Source organism: Cervus elaphus, chromosome 20, assembly GCF_910594005.1.
Source record: "Cervus elaphus chromosome 20, mCerEla1.1, whole genome shotgun sequence".
In the NCBI taxonomy this organism is placed as follows: Eukaryota; Metazoa; Chordata; class Mammalia; order Artiodactyla; family Cervidae; genus Cervus; species Cervus elaphus.
In genome coordinates, this window is record NC_057834.1 from 27,682,330 (window position 1) to 27,707,875 (window position 25,546).

General features: G+C 41.2%; 1 protein-coding gene across 4 annotated transcripts in view; it reads right to left on the reverse strand.

The window, feature by feature from the left end:
* Positions 1 to 25,546, reverse strand: part of PBX1 (PBX homeobox 1) — a 328,873-nt gene that overhangs the window by 66,780 nt on the left and 236,547 nt on the right. For 2 of the 4 annotated variants that reach the window (XM_043877021.1, XM_043877020.1), the window contains exons 5-8: positions 20,806 to 20,941; positions 15,960 to 16,119; positions 8,709 to 8,821; positions 7,326 to 7,415 (exon numbers count right to left, since the gene is read on the reverse strand). In XM_043877021.1, coding sequence (XP_043732956.1) covers positions 7,326 to 7,415; positions 8,709 to 8,821; positions 15,960 to 16,119; positions 20,806 to 20,941 — 499 coding nt within the window. The remainder of the gene's footprint in view (positions 1 to 7,325; positions 7,416 to 8,708; positions 8,822 to 15,959; positions 16,120 to 20,805; positions 20,942 to 25,546) is intronic. The other 2 variants (XM_043877024.1, XM_043877022.1) reach the window with 1 other exon arrangement.

Genomic DNA, 25,546 nt, shown 5'->3' on the forward strand with positions numbered 1-25,546 from the left:
TTCCTAGAGGGCGAGGGGGCCATCTTCTGAAATCAATACTAACTTTTCCCACAACTGAATTCAGCCAATTTAATTAGCTTAATATTTACGTAGGTCTGTCCTGGGTGTTCATTGGAAGCACTGATGAAGCTGAAACTCCAATACTTTGGCCACCTCATGCAAAGAGCTGACTCACAGGAAAAGACCCTGATGCTGGGAGGGATTGGGGGCAGGAGGAGAAGGGGACGACAGAGGATGAGATGGCTGGATGGCATCACCGACTTGATGGACATGAGTTTGAGTGAACTCCGGGAGTTGGTGATGGACAGGAAGGCCTGGCGTGCTGCGATTCATGGGGTTGCAAAGAGTCGGACACAACTGAGTGACTGAACTGAACTGAACTGAAGGGGCTATGCTGCTTTCAGGAACAACCACAAAAATAAACTGTCCTTTGGAGGCTGTTAATTTTTTTCTTTATAGAGCAGAAGGCAGGGGAGACTTGAATCTGGAAGAACTAACCCAGTCCTAGCCCTAGGACAGCACAACTGTCCAAGGACACGTGTGGGCCCAAATGGGCAGGATGATGCAACATATCAATTTCAGTGAAAAAAGCATGGTACCATTGTTAAAGCATAGATGATACTCTTCCCCAAAACACAAATTTATCTTTTCCTTATAGCTTTTAAGTATATTTCCTTTCCTCCCATATTTTCTTAGGAATGGAAAAACATCATGCTTGTAAGAACAGGGATACTGGAAGAGGCCTCTGACATCATTCAGCTCAACTATCCTTTCTAGAGTTTGGGAAACTGAATCCTATCAAGAGAAGGTGACTTGTCCAGTCACACAGGCAGAAAGTAGCAGAAACATTTCCCCACATACACTTTAAATGTGATCATGTTTGGGGTGACTGTATCACTAGGTTTGAGATCAACAAAATTCTTTGTGACTACATTTACTTCTAAAGAGAAAGGCATCTCCACAAAAGGATACGTACTTTATTATAGGTCCATGGTATGACATTTTTGTCAGGAGGGGAGCAGATTTCTCAAACTATTGCTAGTTGGTCTTGAATTCCTCTCTTTTGCGTTATAACTTAATTTCAAATCCCCTCCTAAACTACTGAATTTATTGGTTCCCTTGTCCTACTTAGTATTCCAAGAACAGGAAGTCTAATCTCAAATAAAGTGTTGTGTGAGACTGAAAGTTAAAATACATCCTGATTGGCATGAGGGTCTCCAACTTGACCTGAATATATTATGAAGTAGCCTCATTCCCTTAGGTCAAAAATGCTATTGATGATATATTTATTGAATGAATATATGAATGAATAGATGAGTAAATGAATGAATGAATATATGAATGTATGAATATGCCATTGAATGATCTGGCCTCATTCATCTTTTATACCTATAAGGACTTTCAGCTGGCAGCTGAGGAAACCAATGGATTGCATATGAAATTACAATATTGGGATTTTTTTTTTTTTTTGCTTCAACTATTGTGGACTCAAACAAAATACTTTTCTGGTCTCAAATGCTCAGTTGATAACCGTATTAAGGCTGAAAGGCCACATCATGGAAGAAGCTAAAGGGACTTACTCTGTTTCCTTTTGGCTCTGTCATCAGGAAGAATCAGGCGATAGGCTTCTGGAAGGCAGGAGTGCATCAGCTCTGTACCCCTGCCTTCAACCCTGCAGATACTAGTTCACTATGTTCAAGCCTGTCCTCCCACTCTTTACCCCCTAGCCTGGGGCTGTTCACTGCTACCTGGTCACAGGACCAGAGGAGCCCAAAGGCAACTAACTGGGGGCACATCTGAATGTTTTAATATTGTCAAAATTCACATTTGGTTTGGTATAACAATTAAGACTTCATATAATTAAAGTGAGTTTTTAAAGATCTGCATATGATTTTAATTATCATTCTCACTCCCCACAATTCCCTACAATTCCACATGTGGCAACATCTTATATACTTTAAGTGGAAGGAGGCCTCTCAGAAGTAGTTAAGAAAAAATTAAAATGATGGCATGTGGCCAAGTATTACCAAGTAACCTCTGCGATATCCAAATGCCTGAAACATGTTCACTAAAATAGTTCACTATTTTTTGCCTCAATTTCTGCTTTTTATTTATTTTCTTCGTAAATGTACTTTTGTCCCTTTGCTTAACATGGGAAAAAGCAAAAACAAAAATAAAAACATGTAAGTTATGGTTTACAAAGATCAAAGCTTCATCGCTATTTTTCCACTACTATAATTATCACAAAGTAAAATCAATGAGATTTTTCTGTCATCAACTGACGTTAATAGCACTCTGCCTTTATAGTGAGAATACCAACATTTTATTTCCATTTTCACTTCATCTTTTGAGTAAGAAAACTCTTACATTGGTTATCTTATCAACATTTAAGAGGGGACTGGAATGAACTTACTCACTTAAGTCACATTCTAGAATAATTAAAAATAAATTATTTCACTCTAAAAACTGAATGCTTTCTGCCACCACCAATCTCTGAATTCAAAGGGAGACGTTCACATGAGGCAAGCTCTCTCCTTCCCTCAAGATCCGATCAGAGGGGTAAGTGATGGAGCAGCGAGAAGGCATGGTGGAGCCTAACTCAAGTGAACAAGCTGTCTGGCGAGAGGAGCCTACGGTTGAGTCTGGTGTCCCTGGAGTGAAGAGTAGAAATCAAACAACATACTTGTAGGACTCCAGAATTAACTAAGCTGAAAGGACCTTAGAGCTTATTCGTTGGGAAAATTTGACAGATGAATGATATAGAGGTGAAGAGACTTGCCAGAAAGAAGCCACAAGAAGAATCAAGTTTCCTGACTTCCAGTTGCTGCCACCTTTCACCTGTTCTTACAGGTTCTGGTCCAAAGTCTGGTAGAGACAGCATTGAGAACCCCATAAAAACCAATGTTCTCCAGACTTGTGGTTGCCAAGGGGGACTGGGGGGGGAGGGGAAGGAAGGACTGGGAGTTTGGGATTAGCGGATTCAAACCATTATATATAGGATAGATAAACAACAAGGTCCTACCGTATAGCCCAAGGAACTATATTCCACATCCTATGACAAGCCATAATGGAAAAGAATATGACAAAGAATGTGTGTGTGTATATATGCATAATTGTGTCACTTTGCTGTACAGAAGAAATTAACACAATATTGTAAATCAACTATAGTTCAATAAATTTTTTTTAGAAAAAGAAAAGATATTCTCTTGCTATGTGGATGGCTAGCCCACAAACAGGTTTTGGTAAGCAGATTCTTTTAGGAAAGATAGCATTAAGGAATCCAAAGTGATAATTCTCTTGAAAATATCATCACTGTGCAGCTTAATTTATTTGATGCTGATCTGACTCTTATTCTCAGAGAATTTGCCTTGGTCAAAAAGTTTTTCCAAAAACAAATACTTAAAAAGCTTTTTGAGTTAAAAAGAGAGCCTATTGTGAGTTAGTAAGTCATTTAAGAGAAAAGTCATTACTGGATCCCTTATAGCTGTTATGTAAGATGTGGCATTTTAAAATTCAGTGGTAGCTTGTCTCCTTCTATCTGATTTATTCATTCAACAAACATGTTTTGAGCAACTAATATATACATTTTAGGACATGTATTTGGGAATGAAAGAGTGTGAAGTGTGTCTGTGCACATATCTGCAATGCAAGGGAATGTGTATATATGATAGAGAGGAGGGAAAGGAGGGTTAAGAAGACACACAGTAAGGAGGAGCTGGGTGTGGGACAGTCAGTGGGATGTGGGGGAGTGGATGGGACAGGGAAGGTAATATAGAAAGAAAGGATATTTCCATAGATGACACACAGGTGTGAAGGTAGGGGGATGTGTGTAGCCAGGTAAAGGTGAGCTGACCACATTGCCTGGCATCCAAAGATTACTGGCTGACAGGATGAGGTGGATGGATAGGTAGATGGGGCCAGAGAGTGGAGGATTCTGAATGTCAGACTCAGGGACTGCATTTTCTTAGGTGGGAAATAGAGAGGTGCTCACGATTTCTAGGCAAGGAATGACAAAATTCAGGGGATGTGTGTAAGAGCAAGGAGACACTAAAGGCAGTAATGGTAATTAAGAAATGTTCACAATAGCCTAGCTAATAAACTTTTCTAGAAGGAGGATGGTGGTCATGGGAAAGGAAAGAGTGGCTTTGAGAGCTAAGTGGTCTTTCAGTCTGTCTGATGGACAGACAAGGGCACTAGTCTCCCTCCATCTCTTAGAACCACTCTAAACCCAGTGAACACGGCCCGTTGTCATCTGGGAACACAAAGCACGTGAGGAGGTGTAGTTTTACGCCCACCATGGCTGAGGAAGGGGGTCCTCAAGCCTTGTCTAGCTCTGTATCCTTTTCAAAGGCATACCTTTCCATCAGAAGAGGAAAAAAATGACAACTCCTAACCTATCTTCACTAGGAACTACCTACTGGGACAACTGCTCACACAGAGGGAAAAGGGCAAACTAGAAAGTTATCACTTACAACATTTCCTCTGCACTCATGTGCAACAATGGATGCTTTGCCAAGCCCTTCCTACCTAAGTTCTCATTTCCCCTAAAGCAGCCACGAAGGTATTAAGAGTGGGAACTACTACCCCATTTTATAAAAGACAAGGTTTGATGCCTGCACATGGACACGAGAGTAACAAGGACCAGAGTCTCTCAACTCCCAGGGCAGCGTTCTCACCACTACACATTGTGACCCCATTGCTGCATGCGCTGAGTTAATGCAAGTGGTCTGAACTCCATGAGATTTAAAATAGACGCTGGTTGGATAAGACGTGGGTGCTGTAAAAACCTAGGCGGGAGAGCAGATAAAGGCTGCCCAGAAAATGTCCTCCACTGAGTGAAACACAATCCAGAGCCCAGCTGGGAATTCCATTGCCTCCTTGGGTTTTGGAATTGTTTATTTTTATTCCTTGGCTCAAATTTTTCATTCCTGTCCTTGTCTCTTCTCATCTCACTCCTTTCTCTCTCTCTCTCTCTCTCCTCCTAGCAGCCAGTACCCCTCTCTGTACATATCTCAGCATCTAATATCACTCTCTAAAAATAGCTCTGACAAGCTTAGTCTCCTGCAGGTGACACAACTTAAAACTGATACCAAAGGAACAGACCGTATCATGATCAGCCTTTGATTCATTTACCCTGTGTACTAAAGACCCTGAAATAAAATAAACACAGTTCACAGGGGAAAGAAATTAATGCAAAATGAGACTCTTTCAAGTGGCATTTTCCAGCCCAGTTTTTGTGGTGGGTTTATGTAATCAGACATAATAGTCTGCACATGTGTGGCTACACTATTTCAGAAATGATTCCCAGCCCACCAGATGACGTCAGAGGGGCCCACGTTGAGCCCCTTGAGTCTGAGAGCGGCTCTCTTCTGTGCTGCCCAATTAGGAAAGACGCCAAGTTAGCAGAGCTGTCAGCCCAACTTCCTGCCCAGTCACGTAGCGTTTCTTCAGTTCTCTTTCTGAGTGTGTCCACAGTCTCCTCCCACACTCTTATCCTTCATCATGTTCCTCTCATTCACTTACACACAGAGCAAAACTTTTCCAGCTCAAAAAGATCCAGCCAATGTATACACGCCTATGCACTTGAACAACCCCCCCTCCCCCAACACAGAACAACTTAATTCATTTGGAATCCATTTTTGAGAACAGAATTCTCCATCATACTGTCTTGGATTTTTCTAAGCAGGCACCTGGCAAGTCAGCCATGAATATAGGAAGAATAATTAGTATAAGCACAAGAAGGGAAAAATCCTTCTGCTCTGGAAACTCTTTCTAAAAAACAGACACAGGTGCCCAGAGTATGTTTAACAGGGTCAGCTGTGACCTCCCACTTCCCTCCCAGAGAGGAACTTGACAAATATTATAGAAATTCAGAGGAGATTTTGCCAAAGGAAGCTAGACAATAAAGAATTCTTACTTGGAAGGGGCCTTGAAAGTCACCAAGACAGTCACCACCTGGTACCTAAGCCTCTGCCACAACATCCTGACCAAGTATTAATAGTTAGCCAAACCAGGCCTGAATGCTCCAATGACGGGGAATCTTTGGCTTCCATAGGCAAGAGACCCCTTCTTTGGACAGCGCTGACTGTAAGAAAGGACCTTCCGATGTTGAAGTGAAATGTTTCTACTCAGGATTCTGAGTAGATTCTACTCAGGTAGAATCCTGATCTACTCCCTTTAGATCATTCAGAATGAAGCCAGTATCTCACAGAAGACAGCATGTCTCAAGCTATTACTTACCATTCAAACCTTCTTTTTAATGGGTTAAGAATTCCTAATTTTTTCAATCACTCCTCTGATGACACAGCTGGTACCCTCTTGTTTCCTTCCAGTCTGGCCATCGTCATGTGCAATTTCCCCAATGTAGAGTTGAAAAGTTCTCACTATTTCCATTGCAGATGCCAAACCTCAATTAGTATAGGCGAGGATTACACTAACATACGATGCCCACCTTTCCTTCCTACCATCCCTAATGTATTTTAATCCCAACAACAGAAACGGAAAAAAAAAAAAATCCTCACCATCATCCAATCATAGTTTTCCTAGCTAGTTCTGAGCCAATAGTTCTACTGGAGCATCTCATGACCTCTAAAAGCCTAGGAAATCACCCCTGATCCAAAGAACAGCCTCCTTTTCCAGACTGCCCTCTTGCCCCAGCTTGCTGTCACCGCTGCTGAGATAGCGGACGATTGATCTGAGAAATCAAGTTGGATTGCTGTCCCAAATCTACACTCGGTTCTCCGTGTGTCTGTCTGATCGATTTCACTCTGTGCGACATAGCTTGTCGCTATGAATTTTCATGCTAGTCAGGAGCCGCCAGTGCACCCAAGAACAAGTAGAAGATGGTCTGCACCCCTCCCCACCCCTTCAACATCGCCAGCCTCTGTGTTCATTTTTTTAAAATCATCCTTAGATGGGAGAAAGGTGTTTTTTTTAAAGACCACAGACCAGGATGCAAGGGATTCTGGTTACCGGTCTTCCCCCACCAGCTTCTCAGGTCCCTGCTTGTGGCGACATCTCCTACCCCTGGACTAGGTGTCACCTGTTCGGCAGCCCCTCTCAGCTGAAAGCATGTGGCCGCAGGTGCCATGCAAACGCTGATTGTGTCTGACAGCCCTAGACGCCAGCTGCCTGCATGAAGCCTGCCCAACCGCCACGTTTTTTGAGGGTAGAATGCTGCCGATGGCAAGACTGATACAGAAACAAGAAACTAGGTGACCGTAAAGCTAAGATAAGTCCTACTAAGTGGCATTCCGAGCCCTATGGCTTTGAAATAATTGGCAGTGATAGAACAGAAACAGAGGGGGGGAGCCTTGTTTTCTTACACTGATGCCCTGCGGACTGTACATCTGACTGGCTGCGAGTCCGTCACTGTATCCTCCTGTCTGGCTGATAACATGGCGAAGGGTATCCACCTAAACAGACGAACAGAGAGGAGGTTAGTCAGAGAGGTGCAGCGTAAGGGACACAGCTCATCACCACACAGGCTACCGTTTGCACACGCCAAATTAACGCAACCACTGGAGATGTTCTTCCTGGGAAAGGAACCATTAGGAGGCTGGCCTCCACTCCATGCTAAATCCATTATCCTTTCTGAGCTTAGTCAGCAAGACAGAAAAATGGTCAAAGGAAGCTGGGTTTCCCAACAATGAAACTACTGTTGCATAAGACAGCAGGGATTGGGTGATGGAGTGGGTGAGTGGGAAGATTGAAAGATTTTTCCCTTCTCTCCAGATCGTCCTATATAACTTCTTTGCTCAGGAGCTTATAAAAGTCAAGGTTCTGTTTAGAAGGGCCAGCCAGCCACCTCACAGAGAGAACAGTGTGCGACTAATGCTGTCTTTTTGAGGACTTAAATAATGGCCAGTTGTCTAGTCATTTGGCCAAAGTCTGACTATGTATCTTCAAACTTGGTGCCAGGCAATGTTTCCAAAGCAAGGGGCTGAATCACCAGCTAGTCAGTCTATTCCAGGCACATAATGCCTCTTGTTCCTCATGCAGGTGGGACCCTGGGTGGGCATGGCTCAGAATCGCCCTAGTGACCCTGACCCAGAGCCCACCGCTTCACCCTGTCACGTCAGGCCGTGTGCTCACACAGAAGGATGGCTTCTGAGTTGTCGTGAAGGTGAGCTGCTGACTGAGGCTTACGCCACACAACTTGAGTTTTGTTTCCCAGCATGGACCAGACTTGTCACCAGAAACTCAAGTCCCTTGACCTCAAGGATGACTACAAAGATGAATTTAGTCAACCTGACTGGGTATCTTTAAAGGTTAAAATGAAAACCTGAGGTACGAAGGTATGTGCCTAGTCATTAATGACCTCCATGTTGGGCAGATGTTGAGTGAGGAAAAACCAACAAACAAGAAAGAAACTTGGAAAGCAAGCCGATAGCCTGAACTCCTCCCTTTCCCTTCTGTGAGCAAAGAACACACGGGGTCCACTCGCCTCGGTCACCTCACCCTGTGTTTGCTCCTCTCCTGCCTTCCTCGTACGACTGACAAGCCAGAGCCAAATGCATTCACAAAGTGTGGACAAGATTCCCCACGACAGTGGTTGTCTTTGTTTTGGTTTGGTTGTCGGTTAAGGTTTTGTCTCTACATCTCTCTCTGTCTCTTTCTGTCTGGACAGAAGCAGGAAGTGCCGATCCGACTGACGGCCCTTGGACTCTTAAGGCATTCACCTGGCGGCACATTGGCTGGGTCCCTACCTGTGATTGCACGTTGGCTCCAACCTGGGCCCCTTGGTAAGAATCCCCATTGAGTGACTGCACGCTCATGAACAAATCTCCAGAGTTTGACATGTTAAAAGAACTGGAAGAACCTGGAAAGGAAAGAGTGAGGCACCTGAATCACAGAAAGGAAAAGGCTCAACCCCCGCAACTAACAGCCAAGAGGAAGAACGACATGCAAAGCAACCCCCCCCAAACAAAACTAAAATCAAAACAATATCAACAGAGTCTGGTTAGTAGCATGAAGAACAGAGCAAGCAATAAAGGGTGCATATCATTCATGTTACGTGAAGCCCACATCTCCCTGCAAGTTGCCTGTACGACTGCTTCCCCTTAGCAACTTTAAGTTGAGAAAGGAAACATGTATTTTCTCAACTTGGTCTATTTGAACTGGAGACAGTTTCCAGCCACTGGATCTCTCTTTCACGCCTCTAAAATTCTGGGACTGGCTGGGGGACCATGAGCTGGAGACTATGGGCTGGTCAATGATGCTTCTGCCACCATGATGGAGCACCTGAGCTGTCAGCTAGATTCTAAATAAGCTAAAGCTACACCCATCTACCCTCACGTGGGGAGCAGAACTGGGGGTGGGAGGGCACAAAGGCAGCGCTGCACAGTAGGGATACTCTGGGATATGAGTCACGGACATTCCTCACTTTCTAGAAAGAAGATGATGTCCCCTTCTGGGTGGCAAACAGTCTAAGAGAGCCAAGAAGGCTGCAAAAATATACGGGAATAATATGCTCTTCTTGCCACCTGCCATTTTGGAAGAAGATGAGACAGAAATTGAACCAGGAATTCTCAGGCATGCACGGAATATGAAATTATAATAATAATGATCAAGTGGGTCTCCAGAAGAGTATTTAACCATCTGTTTTCGCCTCCTAGAGATGACGTTTTCTCCCAGACTCAGCCTGCAGGCACCACCCGGGTTCCACTGGTTCCACTATGGTAAACCTAGTCCCCCCTCTCAACCTAAACACAAGGCTGTGGAAAAACTTATTATTATTCTGAAGTCATCGTGCAGCTCAGCGCATTAGGAAAGAAAGCTTGACGTGCAAGGTTTGGTTAAAACATGACATTAGCCTGGAAAAGGAGAGACCTCAGGGACCCAGGTCAGTTCCACTCTATTTTTTCCATCCCTTTAGTGCTCAAATCGCACTCCTGCTCTTGAGTTCTGAGACCACCATCATCCGTGTGGAATCACACAACAATGATTCATGCCCCAGCTCTGACTCTTTCTGTTCTCCCATGATGGGGATCTGTGCTGTCCTAGAGAGCTGCCTCATCTCACATGAAGAGCTGCAGCTAAGCAGAACAGGAGGTTTTGTTTGTTTGTTTGTTTATTTGTTCCATGGAAGGACCATTTAACTAGCGGTGATTTCTAAACTCTGCCCCTTTCCTTAACTCTTCATGGTACCCTCATCCTTCCAAGATAAGAGTCATTTAGTGACCAGATGATTTACTTGAGGACAATTTACCTGGGGAGAACCTCAAGTTAAGAAACATCTCCTTCCTGCTTTGTTCTTTGGGGTGTTAATCCATATGCAAGGAACCAGCTCAGTATTAATATTCTGTACACAGATCCTCCACTCTCATTCCCTTCTCCTGTGAAAAAGGGACTGCTTTGAGGGGTAGGGGACAAGGCAGGCACCATCCAAAGAACTATGACATTCTCATGGCTCTGTAGCATGTCTGTGAATGTCATCTGGCACACATTACTAGGTTTAGTTTATCTGAAAGGAATTAGAAAAGTTGGGTCTTAGGCAAAATAAATACAAGATCTGGTCAGGTATGGTTTACACCCAGTCAGTGGGCGGAGGCTTCGGTCTGGGCTTTCCTTCCATTAATGTGGTGCAAATCTGTCAAACAGTCTTCCCTAACACGTAGGTGAAGTAGTGCATAGCACAGATCACATTCTTATGTTAAGATATATAATATATGATCTATAGTTACATCCCTCTCACATCTTTCTTTCAACCACAGCAACATAATCTAAATAGTATTTAATACCTTTATAGTATTACAACACATGCCCACATGTAGAAGTCCTCAGAGTCAAGACCCAGCAGCTCTAAGAACCCAAATTATAATTGTTTATATGAATCAGATTTTTTTTCCCCTGAGAGTATTCAGTTTGAAGCTCAGGTATTCTATTTCTCTCCCAACCAAACACCATGTAATAAACAGACACTCTATATGCTTGGTTGACTCTTTATTGGAAATTAGCACACAGACTGAGAAATGGAAGAAAGCCCCAAAGGGCTCTGTTGACGCCAAGGAACACGGCATCCATAGAACCATGAAGGCACGGAATGTGCCATTTACAAGACAGACACTGCAATTGACACAGATGATTTTAAAAAAATACATGTGCATAGATAAACTGTAAATATGTCTGGCTGCCTAATGTACATAGAGACAAATATGCGCATATGAATGTACTTCATGTACAAATGAATCTGAATCAGAGCAGCAATTGCAGAGGAGTCCCCGTGCTTTTGGCCATGCTGTTTCAGCATTTCATTGTCTCTGCACATCCGTGTACAACAGCGCCATGGTTTCTGCCTCTCGGATAAGTATCTAGAGGCAGTGATGCACTGAGGGAAGAGACTTGCTGCCACGAATATTGCAGTAAAGCAGACACAAGTCCACACAAAAATCTAAATAATGGCGGGAAGACACAGTCTTCACCTGGCACCGGAAGTTGGAAAGAACTTATACTAGATTGGATAACCTCCTGGGAAGGATGTGACTCATAGACAAATAGTGCATGGGCTCTCTCAGAGGTGCTGCGGAATTCTCAAAGAACTACAACAGAATCACCTGGCTTGCTGAGAATGTCAGTCTGAACCCTTACCTGCCGGTGGCTATAAAGTAATGGCAAAGACTAGAAGCACAATTTAAGACATGCCTACCAGTTAAATAGTTCTGAATTTGGCTTGGGGAGGGAGGCAAGTGGCTCATTTACACTGTAATCTAGACATTGGGGGGCATATACAAAACTAAATTTGCACTCAACTAAATAGAGAAGTAATAGATCACCTATGGATTTTGATGCATTTGCTCACTCAAACACAATGTGGAGATGTGTTAACATCCATTTTCATAAGACAATTTCCTGAACACTCTGTTTTTACTCTAAAGAGTTTCCAGAATTAAATTTCTTCAGAAAACAAAAACAAAAACTCAGCTAACCTCAAAATCCAAAAAAAAAAAAAAAGTATAATAATCATAAAATCTAAACCCAGAGCAGAGTTTCTTGACCTTGGCTCTATTCACATTTTCGACCTGATAATTCTTCATTGCAGAGGAATATCTTATGTATCATAAGACGGTCAAACACATCCCTGGCCTCCATCCAACAGGTGCCAGGAACACCTTCCCCCGATGACTGTGACAGCCAAGAATGTCAAGTTTACCCCAACTGAGAACCAGTGACCTGAAACAAAAATGGATTTCCTTTTCCTTCCTAAGGAACTCAGGGTGGTTAAAATATTAGCTCATTGTAACTCACAGCATTTTTAGGAAGCAGACGAATGGCAAGTGTTGCCTTAAATTCTGCAGTCTAGACATCAAAGCTCCACAGAGATTAGGGAGCCAATCTGATCAGACTGGACTCCTACACCATCTGAATGCTGGAAGACAGAGCCTGTTTGCTCAATGTAAGCTTAACTCTATCATGCTCATTTCTCTATTTTCCATGATTTTCCCCTCTCAAAATCAAATAATCATTGTTACTTTCTTCTACTCAGGGCAAAGTACAAGAGGGAATGTTTATCTAGTTCAGTATGAAACCGCTTTAGTAGCTGCACACGTTCAGAGCTCCAGTTCCAGGAGGCTGTGTCTTCATCCTCCACTTAGAGATTAAGGGTAGAAACATGGGAAGAAGGAACACAGCAGAAAACATCAATGGGATACATTCTTCCTCTTGGTTTTAAAAAACAAAACCATGCGGGTGTCTACAGATTTAGTGCAAGTGTCAGTAAACTTCTCTGCATGTGTCACCTTCTCTCTGGCCATGTGTACTATATATCAACTTCTGTTAGGAAGCCAGCGGCCAGAGATTTTAATATGATAATCTCCCACCAACCCTTCAAAACACCAAACTTCCTTTTAGGAGTACAGTAAGAATATATAAAAGAGTTTAGAGTTGCCACTGTAGTGTCGGAGGAAGAATTGTCATGGCTGAATCTCCTTTGTCCTTGACATACACACACAAAGCTAAGCAAAATGATTTAATCTATGGGTGCTGAGCCTCAAAAAAACAGGGAGTGCTGAGCTAATCACAGATTCTGATAAGATATCAATGTTGATACCATGCTACAGAAAATATCTATAACCCACAAGCCAATTTCTTTCTTCTTGGATATTAAAAAGTTCTCCAACTTTTCCCAGTAGATAATCCAACCTTCCTAAAAGTGCCTTATTTTTCTGACATATTAACTCTTGCTTTCATCAGTCCATCAAAAATAAGAAATTGAAAAGGCATCACTTTAGTTCACTCCAGAATTATGGACCCAGGGTTATAACTATGCTTCAATTGGTCCCCATTTTTTTTTCAAAACAATTAATTTTCTTGTCTTCTTTCTATTCTTTATCCTTGTTCCATCCATTTTGCCGAGCTCTGCTGGCATAAAATATGAAGGATTCCAAGTATCTCTAAATGCTTTCTAATTCCTCACAGGACTTAGCCCTGTGTGACTTTTATGAATTATGCCTAAGGAAATAGGAGGCTGGGCATATAACAACAAACAGGAATATTTAGAAGTGGCCTAAATAAAGATCGTGAAATACTGCTCTCCACACAAAAGCCTCTATAAGGAAGAAGATTTACTTGCAAAATATCTTGCAGTAGAAATAAGTATTTATATTTAGTAAAGCTTCTGGGAAAAACTCTTGCTTCGATACTGAGGATATAAAAAGTTTCCAGGTTTCAGAACTCTAGACTTCAAACTCAAACAAAATATATTTTCACTTACTACCCTCTTATTTAAAACTTGCTATATCAGTTATCATTTACTCTTTGACATTATCAAGGAGCTGGTATACAACATTATAAACACTATATGAAAAGCTGAAAGTCCTCCCTTTATCTGAGTAGAGATTTGGGTTGTGTTAAGAGCAAAGAAAATATAGAAAAACCCATTTATAACTTTTTTTGTTAGAACATTTATCTTTTAAAATTCCATGCTATTGCACATATACAATAGTATTTTCTTTTGTCTCTATTTTAGAAAAATACAAAGGGATTTCTCTGCATATTATTTCCAACAACTCAGGCACCACTGGAAAGCTTAGCTCAAATTTTCCATAATAATTTACTTTGTGCTCAGAATAGTCACATGAAGGTTAAGCCACCAGAAAAATTCCTCAGAAAACTGTAATCATAGACTGACATTCCAAGAGAGCCAACATAATTCTTAAACACAGACGAGGGGGTTAAAATGCTTACTTTTCTCTTTTTAAGTGCTTTAGGAAAGAATAAAGAAGTTACGGACTTAGTAATGAAGGGAGTCCATGGGGCCCTTCTAAGGACTAGTCATAAATCATGCTAAGCCATCTGCGAGGCAGATATATCAGGGACAGGAAAAAGTCATTTTGATATCTGTTTTGCATTATGATAACCTTTGCAAGAGTGTTGAGTGTGTTTTTGCTAATGTTGACAGAATAAAACTTCTTCCAAAAAGACAAGTGAAAATGTCTGCCTAGCAGTGCAATTCAACTGGTGCTGTTGGGTCTGAAATGCTTAATAATTGACCAGATGGGAAAGAAGGAAACTCTTTGGTTACTGAACCTGTTAGTCTTGATCCTTTGTCAACAAAACTTTGATGAGAAAAGAAGGAAATACACACTCATACACAAAACCTCAAAAAGCAAATATGCTCCCTACCTAATCTGGAGTGCTGGGTAAAGTAAAACTGGATTGAATTCTACATTGTCTTACTATATCCATGTTTACAAAGCCCAGGCCACTCTTCTTGCATGATTCCATTTAAACAAAAGAAGTCTGTGATGGTATAGCCCTGTGACTTGGAGAACCTTATGATAACAAATTAGAAGTGTCCAGAAGCTCACAGAAAACATTAGTGTGTGGAGCCTTACATATCTCCAACAACAATCTACCATAAGGCAGAAAGATAGCTTATTTTAGTGGGTAAACAAGCTGGAAGGTCAAAGATACCACAAACCTCCCCAAATGTTAGAAATTAGATTGAAAAATCATATTATGATCTAACACATTTAAATCTGTGACCTTTTAAAGTTGAAGGCATCAATTTTCTTAAATGTGCACCCCATAGCCAAAATCAATGCATCTGGTTCACTATGGGGAGAAATATTGTAATCTGCCTTTTATTAATATTAATTCTTAATACATAAATAATTATTTAATAAGAAAGATTTCTGGTTTTCCCTTTAATAAAGCACCAACATGGATACCTTCCACAAATACCAAGCGTACAAACACCAAGGTTATATTTTATGTATTATAGATGATTTTTTTTCACATTTGGAAATTAAGAACTGGCACACTCCTAAAATATATTATGTTAGCCTTAACTCTGAAATTAGTGATATAATGCGCATTTGCTAAAATAAAATCAGGAGCATAGCACATGACAGATACTATAATAGGAAAATTGGAATCTGGATCATGTGAATTAATGACTGGCAATTTTCTTTATAGTTTACATAAAGAAAACCAACACAGTGAAACAGTAAAGAACAACAACAATAAACAATTGATAGCAATGATCATAGTTGGCTCTGCAGACCAGAACATTCTAATGAGATGTTTAAAGAAGAGTGAATACTCCTGCATAGAATGCATGGTAGGAAATGACTCAGACATCATGTGATGGGAACAGCAAGATAGATATACAAGACAAACTAAATGTGTGAACCCCAAGAGACTACCTCAAAGTATTAGGTCAAGCTTACTTATTAAAATCTCTGAAAGGAGAATTTAGAGGTCTCCTTATCAAAACCAATCAATTTACCTCTGTCCAACTTAAATAAGACACGACTGGAAACCCTCAGACCAGCCTATCTTATAGACAGCAAAACACACTGCATTTTGAAAACAAAAGGAAAAACCCAAAGTAGCATCAATGAAAAAAAAGACAATCAAACACATAAATCAACTCATCCAAAACAAGGAAACCCCTGTGTAGGGAGAGCACCTATAAAAATGGAGAACCACTCCCCCAAATCAAAGAAAACACTAACCAGCTGAGTTGGGAGTTGAGGGTGAGTTAGCTTGGCTTCCGTGGGCTGACACATTGGTGGCCGTGACAGCTGTTTTGGCAGCATAAATATTGGCTTCCTCTTGAAATTTACCTATGTTCTTCTTGTACCGGATTCGTTTATTTCCAAACCAGTTTGATACCTAGAGAGGTTTAAGAGAAGAAGAGAAAGTTACCACTTCCTCCTGCATGAACATCACAGAAGAGCTTATGAGAGAGTCGAAGAGTTGGGTTTCATTGGTCTTATCCTAGCTCTGATTTCTCAACATCAGTTATAAGATCTGAAGAAAGGGCTTGGAGAGGAACAACTATGTAAAACGAGATTCTCTTGCTTAATATAACACAATCTAGGAAATCCATTGTGACAAAGATTTTTCTATGGAGGAGCTGCTCATTTAACTAGGACCGTTTTACTTTAGGGCAAGCATTTTAAATCTGCTTACCTCGCAAATATATGACTAAAAAAACTTAGCATTTCAGGAGAAATGCCTGTTACTTACCAATGCTAAAGCTGACTCTAGGCAATCAAAATACACAGACCTTTAAATATCCATATAAATCTATATCAACATATGGGTGCTTTCATGGATGGATTAATTTCCCATTTTTATTAGTTAAGTAACTTTAACATGGACTAGGTTCCTAGCTGCACTGTACTACCGCTGACCTTAGGATCAATATAATTCAACCCAATAAATTTCACTAAGTATTTTGTGTGAAGCTTGGTGTTATCTACATAAGGAAAACCTGAAGCACAGCGCTGATTATTCCTTTGCATTTCAGGCTTTAACTGTTAATGCCAAAACACAAAATAAACCTGATTGACTTCCATTTGTTAATTTATTTTCTTCACATGGCTCACAGTGGCTGTCCTGGCTGGATTCTTACTCCTTCCCTTCCCTTAACACCAAGACCTCTGCCAGAGACAAGTGGAAACACAGTGAAATTCAAGTTGTATTCCCATGATTACTGCTGTAGGAAGAGTTTCATACTCCATATTCCAGATGTGATTTCAAACTAAAATGTGATTTTATACAATTACAAAACAAACCATGAATTTGATGAGGAAAGGAAAAGTTGGTAACACATGTACCACAGCTTTACATGTAACTTAATTTATCCCAACAATGGCAGATAAAGAAAATTCTTGCAAAACTAAACTTATTTTTAAAGTGCAATAGCTAAATTTTAAATCTTATAGGGCTATGCCCTAATAGACCTAAATAGCTTATACTATAGCAGAAAGGACAAGCCTCTGTTGTAAAAATCAAACCATATCATTGCAATATTAGTAAATGAGAGAAAAAAAATTCAGAAAAAGGTTTATTTATTGTAAACACTGGGGCCTACAGTAAGAGTCAAACTAGAAGAGGAAAGGCAATTCTGAGTCCATTTAAGGACTGCTGCCTATCTAATTTCATTCTCAAACTCATATGTTTTTCTTGATGTAACTTTCACTATTCATAGGAATCAATCATAATCATGGTTGGTTTTTTTTACTTTTAAGAGGAACAGAGAGGAAAAGAGGCAGGGAGAGTTTTTTCTGAGGCAACGGGATGAGCTGGAAGAAAGTGGGAAAGATGAAGATAGTTTGGAATGACTTTTGAAGAGGAAGGGAAATGCCTGTTGTCAGTTACATGAAAGGTGAGAAGGAAAAGGGTGGAGAACGGACCATTCCTAGATGATTACCTTCTACAGGAGAACAGATCCTCATATATAGGGAAGATGGAGGGTCAATTCAGGCATTTCCTACGTGAACCACTAGGGGGCTATCATATGCCCGCAACAATGTATAGAATCAGAGGTTTGATTCACATTCTGAACAATCTGGCACGGGCAGAGCCATGGTGAAGTCTGGTGGAAAGTGAGATATATGAGTTTGGCATCCTAGTAGAGAAGTCTCATGGGGATATTCTAAGAGAAGTATATTTGCAGCTGTGAGCAAGGAGGGGATCACTCCAATCAAATGTGTAGAACAGTACTTTTCAAAGTTTCAAAGTCAGGGGTTCTTGGAGGGCTCATTAAGACAGAGTCCTAGCTTCTTCTCCTTCCCGCTCCCCATTCATGCATGTGTGCTCAGCTGTGTCTGACTCTTTGTGACCCCACAGACTGTAGCCCGCCAGGCTCCTCTGTCCATGAGGTTTTCCAGGCAAGAATACTGGAGTGGGTTGCCATTTCCTTCTCCAGGGGATTTTCCTAGCCCAAGGATCGAGCCCACAACTCCTGTGTTGGCAGGTGGATTCTTGACCACCGTGCCAACTGGGAAGGCCCTCCTTCCCAACAGAAATTCTTATTCAGGACTGGGGTGAGACCCAAGAAATTAAAAAAAAATAAAGTGTAGTTGATTTACAATATTGGGTTAGGGTTAAGTGTATAGCACAGTGATTCAGATATATCTATATCTATCTATACCTATATATATGTACACACATATATCTATATAAACATATGGGAGGTTTCAATGTACGAACACATTTTCATTTGGGATTCAAAGGAAGACTTATTAGTAAGTGAATTTTAAAAAAATATATGTCAGAATATAGTTAATGGGCTGGGACATGATGAGATGGAGCTAAAGAAAGAACAATACTTTTAGGATATGTAGAGATGGAAGATCCTCTAAGAAGACTCAGCAGGAGAGGCCTAAGAGGAAGGAGGAAACTCCAGAGAGAACAATGTCAAGGAAGCCAAAGTAGGAGAATTTCAAAATGGAGGGGTTATTATTAACCCAAAGAAACAAACAAACCAAAACAAAAAACCCAAGATGACAGTCAAAGGCATCTACTAGATTTGAGAACAAGAGACAGAGATTTAGTATATCATGTGGTCCAACCAACCATGACTGATAGATGAGGCAACCAAACCCAAATAGAAAGAGCGAGTTCCTTAAAATCCCATGGTTGACTCAGCATGGGTCAACATGCTCCCAGCAAAGGTTCTTTCTATGATACCATACTGTCTCCCACTGAAACTTGTTCAGCAATGGTAAAACAGTCTGGTTATGATTGGGAAGAAGTGATGTAATGGGAAATGTAGAATGATATGGCCTTTGGATGGATGGGGAAAGACAAAGGTGATGCAATATATGTATAAATCACTTCAATGAACAAACTATTTGCACCCTGGATTTCCATAATGAAGGATGCAAAGGTTGCTGCCAAGATTCCATTTTTTATTCAGATACAATGCAGACTAGATCCTGGAAAATTCATTCTATTTCAATAGGCATTTGGAATTCTAAGTCTCAGATTCTGAATTCAAACAATATAATGATTTTCAGCTTTAATAGCAGAATATTCTATGACTAAAATCCACTGTTTGTGATGTGGTTCACACCTGGAACTACTCTGCAAAAATGCAGCAAGCATCAAAAAACATCAGTTATCTTTTCTTGTGGACAATGGGTCCAGATTTGGACAAGAATGGTTAGAAACCTAGATAATACCAGACCACCTGAATTTAGACCACTGATGTCCTACTTCCCTAGGGTTGCCAAGACTAGAAACGACCTTCAGCTAGGTCCAAGTACCTGAGGAAGGTCCAAGTTGAAAAGGATAAGGCAATCCTTTCTAACTTATCTGAAAGGAGGTTTTCAAGACTGCTGCAAAATCACCCACAGCATGCTGGGGAGACCCTGGCAATATCTTCATTGCAGATCCTCTGCGTGGAGTTCTTTATTCTGACTAGACCCAATTCTGCTTAAGCTAAACACAGGCTGAAGGAATCAGCAGCTGGTGGGAATAGCAGAAGCCAGGATTCAATTCAAGGAAGCCTAGATGCTCACAAAAAAACAGCATCTACTTCTTTTGGAAAATGGTAAGTGAAGTTTCTTACTAAAGTAGGCCTCTTCTCTCCAATTCCCCCTCACCCTCACCCTTTTTGTAAATACCAGTACATCTAATCCTTTTGCATGTGACGTAATTCTGAGGAAAACTTTCTCTGAGAGATTTCAGAACTATCACTACTGGTCTCAACTTGAGACTGGTGTTGGCATTTGAGGTTCCGATCAAATAAGAAGTATGGGTGGATTCTCTGAGTAGACAAAATGTAGATGGGAATTCCCTGGTTCGGTGGTTAAAACTCAGCACTTTCACTGTCGAGGGCCCAGGTTCAATCTCTGCTCGGGGAACTAAGATTCCTCAAGCCACATGGTGTAGCCAAAGAGAAAAAAAGTAGATACATATAAAACTTGCCTCCTTTTCTACTTCATATTAATGCTGAAGACTCCAGGTCCATAAAAATTTTATGTCATGTATCTTTCCACATCAACAGGCACCTGTTATGGTTATTGCTCTTGGGGGAAAGGGGACACTCAGTGACATTTTGTGCAATCATTCCAGTGCAATCATAGTGACATGTTAAAATTCCTACACTCCATCAGTTACAGACTGAGGACATCCAGAGAGGACATTTGAGTCCTTTTCATTTAAAAGTTCCATTCACTGACTCTTAAAAAGTTCCTGAGTTAGGCAAAAAAAAAAAAAAAAAAGGGCCAAGGAATTATCTCTGAGAAAATGACATGAGAAGTGTTGGTAGCTCTCCAAGTCTATGTAGAAATCCTCATCTCTCTGAAGAAAGGGGGAGCAGAGAGGGAGGAGGGCCAACCCTGCTTTAACTTACTCCACTAAGTCTTCTATGTCTGCTGGTTTTTCCAGGTTACTTCCCTGGAGACTTTCTTATACACACCATGAGCTGACCTTGCCGTTTTAAGGCTTTAGTTGATGGAACTTATAAGGCATGAAAGTTCAGGAAAGCCAGGCTTCCGAGACCCTGCCGTGTAAACACCACCACGGCCAGGCTTTGGGCTGAGTCCTCTGAGGATGTCTTACCTGGGACACTGTGATGCCGCACTTCTTGGCTAACTCCTCTTTGGCTTCCTCACTGGGGTAAGGGTTGCTGAGATGGGAATAGAAATATTCATTCAGGATTTCCGTTGCTTGCTTGTTGAAATTTCGTCTCTTCCGCCTTCATAAAGAGCAAGGAAATCACAATGACAAGGGAAAAAAAAAGACGTTCACAACAAATACATAGAAAAAGGGAGAGGAGAGGATCCACATTTGGGAGAAGACATGTTTTTGAGTGAAGGAGAGGAGACGTGCTCTGAGGGGCCGGATGCGGAAAGCATTTCTGAAGGTGTTTGCTGTATTCCTCACTGTGCTCACCGTGGGACACTGAGCAGAACAGTCACACCTATTTATTTTATTTATTTTTTTTCACCACCGCCCCAAGTCACACCTATTTATACAGAGAGGTGAGCAGCAGGAAGTTTCAAAACCTGCCATCTTGGTTTTGAGCCCTAGACAAATCGAACACCAGCTGGGTGATTTGGAATGCCTCTCCAAACCTTAGCTTCTTCAAATGACAGTCAAAAGAGTCAAAGCAACCTCATGGGGTGAGAGGAAGGGAGAAATGAGATCATATTAATATATAGACAGGTCTCAGCACAGTGCCTAGTACAGGACAAATGCTGGGACTTCCTGGGGATTCTTCCTACCAGGCCCCAGGCCTCAGATCTGATCCTTCAGAGCCATCAATACAAATTATTCATTTTTCACAACTAGTGAGGTAGCTACGGTTATTCCCACTTACCAATGAAGAGCTGAGTTTAAAAGTTGCTCAGCTAGTATATTACAGAGCTAAAATATTAATTCAAGTCTGCCTGAGTACAAAACCCAGCCTCTTTTTATATACAAATTGCCTCCTGGCAATTACACAGAGATTCTGCAGCCATAAGTTAAAAATAAGTTATCATTTTCTCTCTATTCTATCCCCAAGTAAGCGCATGCAACATTTTTAAAAGGCTTGGGGAAGGGGCAGGAATGGATGGAAATTAACCCCCTGACTGCTTGACCTTCCTTAAAAGAAGAGAAACGGTACTTCTTAAGAAGGAACAGCTGCTAAATGGTGAAACACAAGTCCAGAGAAATCTTTTTAGCATACAGGTTGCTAAAAGGAAGAAAACCACTCTTTGAATGAAAGCATTTTTATACTTTAAAAAAAAAAGTGCTAATTGAACTAATTTAAAGTGAGAATCACTTTATGGCCTCTTCCCAGCTAAGGCCTGGGGATAGCTGGGGCTTGCTTAGGGATGCTGGACTCCGCGCAGCTGTCTGCAGGCCCTCCTCGAGGGGGCAGGGCCTCTATCTTCAAATTAGCTCCTTAGCACTTTTGCCTTTTTGCTTTTATCAAAACCTTTTCCTTATGGGAAAAAAAAAAAATTCCAGAACATCCCTGGTTATGCCAGGATATCAGGTTTTCCAATTTAAGCCAACGGAAAGCACTGATCGCCTTGCTAGACAGAAAATTCAGCTAATATTGTATTTTCAGGGTCCCACTTGGATTAATTAACACAATAAAGTGCCTGATTTTACCGGATGAACACCATCTGTCCATAGGTATTAACCACATCTGTCCAGATTATGCCAGGCCCAAGTCACTCTCCCAAATCATGCTGAGTTTCTGGGTCACCCAGCATCAGAAACTGGGCAGATTAGATTAAAAGGCCCAACTAAAAAGGAGATATGTATTAAAAGCTCTTGCATGATGGGAATTTGAGGAAGGTAGCTAAGTGGCTAACCCAGTCTCCAGGCTAGTCTTTAGATAACCTCTGGCTTCCTCTTGGCCTCGAGAAAACAGTTGTTTTAGGCCTGGGGAAGTGGCCCCTGAAGGCTCCTCTAATTGGGAGTTGTTTGCATTAGCATTACAGTGTATTTCTTGGGACTCTTCCAATTGAACTCACAGGAAGCCTCTGTGGAATGAGTTGGGGTGCTGGGATTGTACAGACAGCTGTTCCTGACTCTTCCTGGGGACGCGCAGTCCTCCTTTGGGTGGTCGCATCTTCTCTGATGGCCGCACTGGTCATCTCTTGCAGGGCCTGTCTCAATCCAGGGCCTTTGAAACCCCAGAATCAGGAGTTTACAGAATTTCAAGAAACCCAGGGAAAATAATAGACTTCTGACAATAAGGTTATTTGAACTAAGAAGCCTGGTTTCTTTGCTCCGGCTGGAAATGTTTTCAGCTTGGTGAGTTAACACTTGTTATTTCAAGCCAACCACAAGCTTTGATTCTTGGGTATCCAGGTAAGTGTAAGAAATGTGGAAGTCGATGAAATTTTAGGAATGAAGCTTTGGAATCACAGTGATTCAAGAATGAGGAGTGGAGGCACCACAGACCATCAGACATGTTATCTCAAATCAAAGGAGAGCCCAAATGCCTCTCCTAAGAGCCAATACCCCATTTACCACTGTGTCCATTTACCACTGCATATCCCAGACACTTCCAACAAACTGTTTCTAAGACAAGTATCACATTTCACTCAAACCAACTTCATTTTCATTTCTTCCCACATTATATAATAATACCACCATAGACACAAAGTTCATTATATTTGCTAATTTGCTCATCCGTTCAATTGTTTGTTCATTCTTTAACTATTTGAGTACCTAACACACACCAGAACCTGGGAGTGATTCTCAATTCCCCTCACTCTTTACCCTTCACTGGATGATTGGCCCCAGAGCAAGTCTTACCAGTTCTATTTTTCAAATCTATCCCTTTTGTTCCATCCTCAGTGTCACTGCTTTTTTTTAAAACCGGTTTAGAGGAACTACGGTCTATTGTATAATGGCCTTACTAAAGTTGTCCAACAGCACTTTCTACAATGAGGAAAATAAGTGTTCTCTGTTCTCCTATTGGAGTAGCCAGCAGCTGCTGTTGAGTGGCTGAAATAAGATGTGTAAAACTGGAGAGCTAAAATTTTCCATTTTGTTTACTTATATATTAATTAATATACAATAAAAATCAAGAAGCCACAGACTAGACAGTACAATCGTAGGCTGACGCTTCCTTGAAATCATGCCCAAATAGCTCTCCTGGAAGGAGAGCCTGGACTCTCAGCCATGGGGCACACCATCGTGTGCCCTAAATGTCTTCAGCACCTCTTTCTTTAATCTATTCCTTCATATACCAATGTTTATCTGAACATATTTCTCTCCAAATATTTGAGTAAAATAGGGAAGGTATTTTATACTTATTCTGTATTGCCCCAGTTTGAGAAGCACAAGCCTCAGCTAATTCTTAAGAAAATCACCACAGGAATTCCTCTAAACCATGGATCTGATCATGAAAATAATAATGATAGCAATAATAATATACTATATTTTATACTAATATACCATAGTGATCCTTATTATATTAAAGCTGAATTATGGTGTGAATGCTATGCTCCAGACACTATATTATAAATATGTTATCTTATTTATTCCTGTGTATAGAATTATTCCCATTTTGGAGACACAAAAACTGAGTCTTAGGAAGGATAAGCCGTTTATCCCAGATCACAGATGTAGTCAGGGTTATAGCAAGAATCTGAACCCAAGCAGTGTAATTTGAGAACGTTCCCCTTTTCCTTCCTTACACAGCTCAGAGTTTCTGCTGCTGCACGGGACAATCCGCAGTCTTTGCTGGCACAGTTAAGGTCTTTCAGTGGATCAAGCCCTTCCCCAGGGTCTCATTTCCCTCCAGTCCTACACATGCTCTTCCTAATTTCATCCAGCTTCATCATATGCTCCCCTGTTCCCCAAAGACACACACAGCGTTCATGCTCCCATGCCTCTTCATACCTCTCTGTGTATTTCTCTCCCACACCATTTGCCACAGCTTTACACGTGTCCTCCCAACTAAACAGCAAATCCTCAAGGGGAGGAGCCGTGTTTCACATGTATTTGAAACCCTGGTGCCCAACACATAGTAAGCATCCCAGTCAGTAATGCCTGTCGAAGCTGAATTGTGTTGTTTACTTTGCTTCTGTGATTCCTTCTATTTGTTAAATATCATGGTCCTCTGAGATTCAGCAGTGTCTGCCTCTCCCCAGTTCTCCAGCCTCTCTCCGCTCTGGGTGAATTTGGCAGTTATATTTCCTGTGATCACCTGCAGCTTTATGCTCAGTTATAAGAGCACCTGTCCCAGGAGATTATGAGTTCTTGAAGGTGGGACCCACATTTATGTGTATTCTTCTTATCTTTGTCATTCCAGAGGCTAATACAGCATTTGGAAGAGTAAAATCTCAGTTAGAGAAGTAAATAAATCTAAATATAGTGGCAGTTCAGCCAGATCATATTGGATGTCCTTTCCTTTCTTACAATCCTCTTTTGTAATCGTTTTCTATAACCTTAACTAGAACGGTGGAGTGCAGAGGTATATTTCCAACCATGTGCTTGCTGCTTTCTCCAGCAAGATGTTATTTTTTAAAAAACAAAGTTAAAATTATTGTATTGCTTGAAAATCATTAAGAAGGTTTACAAGTTCTATCTCAAAGACTTATCACAGCACTATGCTTGATATAAAACATGTAATAATAAAAGTTGACTGAATGAATGAGTAGAATTTTTAAGTTAAACTTTTATGGCTCAGTTAAATCAACATAAGGAAGAAAAGAAGGATATGACTCAAGTGGACAAAACCTGGCCTAAGTGCTCAGCGGGGGAGTATGGAAGGCAGGCTCCTAAGAAGATCTGTAAGATTCCACTCTGGGGTACTCCCCCTGACCTTGAATGTATGTGTTGGGGGGAC